This window comes from Atta colombica, unplaced genomic scaffold, assembly GCF_001594045.1.
Source record: "Atta colombica isolate Treedump-2 unplaced genomic scaffold, Acol1.0 scaffold135, whole genome shotgun sequence".
In the NCBI taxonomy this organism is placed as follows: Eukaryota; Metazoa; Arthropoda; class Insecta; order Hymenoptera; family Formicidae; genus Atta; species Atta colombica.
Window position 1 is genome coordinate 109661 of NW_017259223.1, and position 5000 is coordinate 114660.

At 32.4% G+C, this 5000-nt stretch overlaps 1 protein-coding gene across 1 annotated transcript in view; it reads right to left on the minus strand.

The window, feature by feature from the left end:
• LOC108684473 (lipase 3-like) overlaps positions 1-2917 on the minus strand; it is a 5829-nt gene extending 2912 nt beyond the window's left edge. Inside the window, exons 1-3 of the mRNA XM_018188799.1 lie at positions 2736-2917; positions 1821-2025; positions 1595-1709 (exon numbers count right to left, since the gene is read on the minus strand). Coding sequence (XP_018044288.1) covers positions 1595-1709; positions 1821-2025; positions 2736-2855 — 440 coding nt within the window. The 5' untranslated portion in view covers positions 2856-2917. The remainder of the gene's footprint in view (positions 1-1594; positions 1710-1820; positions 2026-2735) is intronic.
• Positions 2918-5000: the final 2083 nt, after the last annotated feature.

The window sequence follows — 5000 nt, forward strand, 5'->3', positions numbered from 1 at the left end:
AAAAATTGATATTCAATAATTTTTTACTCAAATACTATCAACTTTACAGAAAAACTTTACAGAAAAATAGAGAAAAGAATTGTTTATTTTCTTCTCATAGAATTCTAAAAATTTTTTCAGAATTTTTTAATACCGTATTTTTTCACTTTGGTAAAAATGAGAAAATATAGTTAAAAAGTTGATAAAAAATTCTGAAAAAATTCGTAGAGTTCTATGAGAAGAAAATAAACAATTTTCATCTTTTGCAGTTTTTTTGTAATATTGATAATATTTGAGTAACAATTATTGAAGACCAATTTTCGATAATTTTTAACAATTAATTTCTTGTTAATTATTGCGAAAATGATAGAGAACTTTTCTTTTCAGTTTAGTCCATTCTGCTCCTGTGCGAAAGACTTATCATTAATTTCCAAACATCTTGTATATATAGATCACCCTTTTATCTTCGCAGAATAAGGTTCAATTGTAAAAGTATTCCGACAAAAGTTGTAGGGCTCGAAAAAATCTATTTACTGATCTTATCAGTTTGACCTTAGATGGCGTCGCTAAGGTCAGGTCAACGTCGATTTTTTTTTAATGGAACATTATTTTTTATTCGAGAATTGTCGAGAGCTTTTAAAACATTATAATAAAATTATTTTTTATTGAGTATTTTTTGTGTTATAATATTCGAAAGTGACGGTATTATAGGATGTTCCATTAAAAAAAATCGACTATCTCGGTGAAGCCACTTAAGATCAAACTGATAAAAACAGTAAATAGATTTTTTCAAACTCTACAACTTTTGTCTGAACACTATTACGACTGCACTTATTTCTATAACACTCGGTACATATATACATATATATACACACACACACACACACACGCGCGCGCGCGCGCGCATATGAATATGCATACATACGTATATATACATATATATATAAAGAGAGAGGACAAGAAAAAGTGATATTCATATATTTATGAAGAAACATAATACAACCATAGATTTTCACTTTAAATGTCTCTGGACGGAAAAGTATTGAATTTAGAGAGTCATGTCCATTGAGGCTTTTGTTCAGGACGACGAGGACAACAACATACTTTAATTCCAATTTAACCGAGAGACATTTTTCCATAAGATCTGTATGGGTCTTTTCTTTTGTTGTCATAATATGGATTTGAATAAGCAGCAGTAATTTTGCTTCAATAGTAAACAAATTTGCTAAGAACACATTATTTTATTTTAACAGCAAATTAACTTTGGTTCTAAAGACAAATACACAGCAAATTTTTTCTATTTTAGCAACAAAACAGCTTCTACTCTAATAACAAATAATTTCTAAAACTGATTGTATCAATTAAATTTCGTTGCCATTATGAATATACAGTAGCAATGATAGGTTTGCTACAACAGCAAAATTATTTTTCTCCGTGCAGCGCCCAAAAAACTTAATAAAGCGCTGCTATGCTACTTGGGCGACATTTGACATGATAGGTTTAGTGTTAATATTCTTCTCTTATTCGTCTTAAATGTAATTTTATATATAATAATTAATATTCTTTTCTTATTCGTCACAAAATTGCCATTAATCCTCTGTAACATTTTAGCTACCTGAAATCCCAGAAATCTCGATCAGTCGGCGACAACCAGGTGTGATTTCTCGAATAAATGTTGCCCCTATTATTTCCAAGCCACACATCGTAATCCTCATCGGCTAATATGTACGCTAGAAAAAAATTCTCTATTATATTATCTTATCTAAACGAATATCGAGATTATCTTTTTGCACTGATATTGTTAATATTTTTCATGACTATAAATATGAATAAGGATCCACCTAAAGACTTTCCAGGACCCATAAGGACCCAATCGGCGGAGCTGCCTCCTAGACCGTGCACCAAGAGTATCGGCGTTTTTATTCTAAATTTTGTTTCCTCCTCATCCTGGCCGCGCGGTATTCGATGTAGTTGAAGAGCATAGCCGTCCTTCGTAACGATATTGTGAATCTCCAAGAAATATCCGTATTTCGTCACTAATTCTGGCTGTGAATAAAAGAATACATATTCATTTGCTGGAGCATATGGAAAGTTCGTCCGTTTTTATTTCATACATCAATTAGATATCGATTATTAGATGTACAGAGTATCCTGCGAGACTATAGCAATAATTCACAGGAAGATAGATGGGACTAAATTAAGTCGAAAAATTCTCTACCATTTTGCAATTTTCGCAATAATTAACAAGATATTAATTACTAAAAATTGTTGATTGATTTTCAATAATTTTTTACTTAAATATTATTTAAAAAATTCTGAAAAAATTCTAAAAAAATTCTCAGAACATTATGAGAAGAAAATAAACAATTTTTGTTTCTTACAATTTTTCTGTAAAGTTGATAGTATTTGAATAAAAAATGATTGAAAACCAATATTCAGCGATTTTTAGTAATTAATATCTTGTTAACTATTGCGAAAATTGCAAAATAGTAGAGGACTTTTATAATTTTCATCTTGTTTCAAGATACCCCTGTTCTCTCCTTTGATTGTGTACTCTTCTCAAACATCATTTACCATTCATATCTTACTTTCTTTTCTCCAAGAATGCATCTAAATGCCAAGATAAACACTACGATGAAAAGAGTAGGTAATTACGCAAACTAATTTAACATGACATTCAAGATACAATCTGTTGTTACAACGAAGCGCATTATGTCACAATCGTATTATAAAGAGAGCCACGAAGAATCACTCACCGTCGTGAGTTCGATGTCGGGATTGTCATCGGGCTTGACGAACGTCGGATTCGCCAACGAGATGCAGCAGCACAGAACAATCGTCATGACGTAGATCCGTCGGCGTCGTCGATCCATCATCGACAGTAGGATGGGAGCGAGCGGGCAGACGTCGCGGCGATGTACATTCAACAAAGAGCCAAAAATCTCGCTCACGGTGACATTTTATACGTATCACGGTGAAACATATAGATAGATCCACGCCGCGCGATAACGCCGCGACGTCTGCCCGCTCGCTCGCTCCCATCCTCGCGACCCTCGAAGAACCCGGCCCTCATTCGAGAATGGAAAGTAAACTTCGTGATTGCACACCAAATTAGTGGATGAATGCGATTTTTTTCAAACTTCAATCGCACGGACAAGTATCTTCAGGATCGAGAGACTCTTCATCTTTTCAAGAGATATGTACACTGAAAACAACGAGAAATATTTTGAAAAAATCGCTGCAGATTTATATCTTAAAGTGCTAAAATATTAAAAAAATAAATGTTAGGTCAGAAAATATAAAGATTAAACGTTAAACATAAAAAAATAAATTTTAAATTAAAAAATGTCAAGATTAAACTAGTAATATTTATAAATGTCAACTCCAGTCTTATATCTAAAGACGAGGTTTTTTAATTCTGTGTGTCTGGAAAATTCAGATCCGTGAAGAGATTTACAGAGCACATTCAATTTAACGCAGTTCTTCTTGCGATATTTTGTTTTTTTTAAATTTTAGATAACAATTTTTTCATTCTAATCTTTTACCAAAATTGCGACAGAAATTCATCGAGAAATAATTAAAGTCCGTGAAGCTACAAATTGTTAAAAGTTGAAAAAAAAATAGATTTAGAATAATATATAATAAAAAAGAAAAATATATAATAAATTAAGATTGTAAGAATAATAGAGACATCATAATAATATAAAACATTATAAGTTTGAAATGTGAAATAATAAACAACAAAAGATAAAGGACAATTATTTTTAAAATGTTTTAAAGAACATTTTTGCAAAAGATGTCTCAATTTTGGACTTTGTGTTGTCTGGAATATATATATATGTCTTATTCGTGTAATAATATACGTACATTAAACGTTATATATTATTTTATTTTTCATATAATACAGAGTCATCTCTGTATTCAGATAAATTCATCTCTTGTTCAAAACAATCGCACAAGAGGTTAGGCGAGAGCTGGAGCACGTGCTGTCGCGCGATGCCTTCGAAAAATCGTCAAAGTTATCAGGGGAATAGGATTCATCAGGAGGTTAGGAGGAGATTATCGATTCAAAGTTCCCGCCTTTCACGGGGAAAGCATATCAAACTGAAATGAGTCGCGAATTCGGATTTCAAGAGCTACGTTCACGTATTAGGAGCGCATGATACATAGGAGCTCAAATAGCGGAAAATTTGAATGAGATTTTATTTTATATGATTGTTTATATGATTTATTTTATATGATCTTTTATTAAAGTCTGCTTGGAAAGAAAAGGAAATAATTAGAAAAAAGGGAAAAAGAAAGAGAAATAATAAGAAAATAATTATTTTTTCATATTTGCGGTATGAAAAATGGGGAACGTTTCAATCACAATATCGTTGCGCGGTATCGATGCCGCATTAACTGGTGCATAATTTTAATGTTTGCATCGTTTCGAAGGTAAACACTTGGCGATGCAATTCACCGAATCGGCGATCTCTTTATCTTTGGCACGCGGCATTGCGAAAAGCTGTCACAACTAGGCCGTTGTGACGCGACGCAAGGTCGATTTCGTCAGACCCCTCGTCTCTATAACCTCGCAAAAGAAATTGGGTGGAAAGAGATGATTTCCACTGTTTTGCGACAGTTTTGATAATATATTCTTTTATATCACGAGCGACGATATTTATCGCTAGCGATATTTATCGCTCAGTCGAGTTATCGCTCTCATTCGTGGACGATGACGAACAATTGCGCGAATCTGCGAATTGAGCAACGTGAAAAATATCTGTGTTCATTTTTCCATGATTTTTTGTCCACGACACTTGCAATATAAGATTGCGCACGGTGAGACGCTCTATTATTATTTCAATAAGCTTGTAATTGCTTAATATGTGTTTCGAATCTTGTTGCGATATATATATATACATGATAAAAATTTCGTAATAAATTGAGAGTCGATTGGGAATATAAGATTATCGATAAAAAAAACCATGTTATCAAATATAAGACTAGATATGATTAGATATCATCACATTTATATA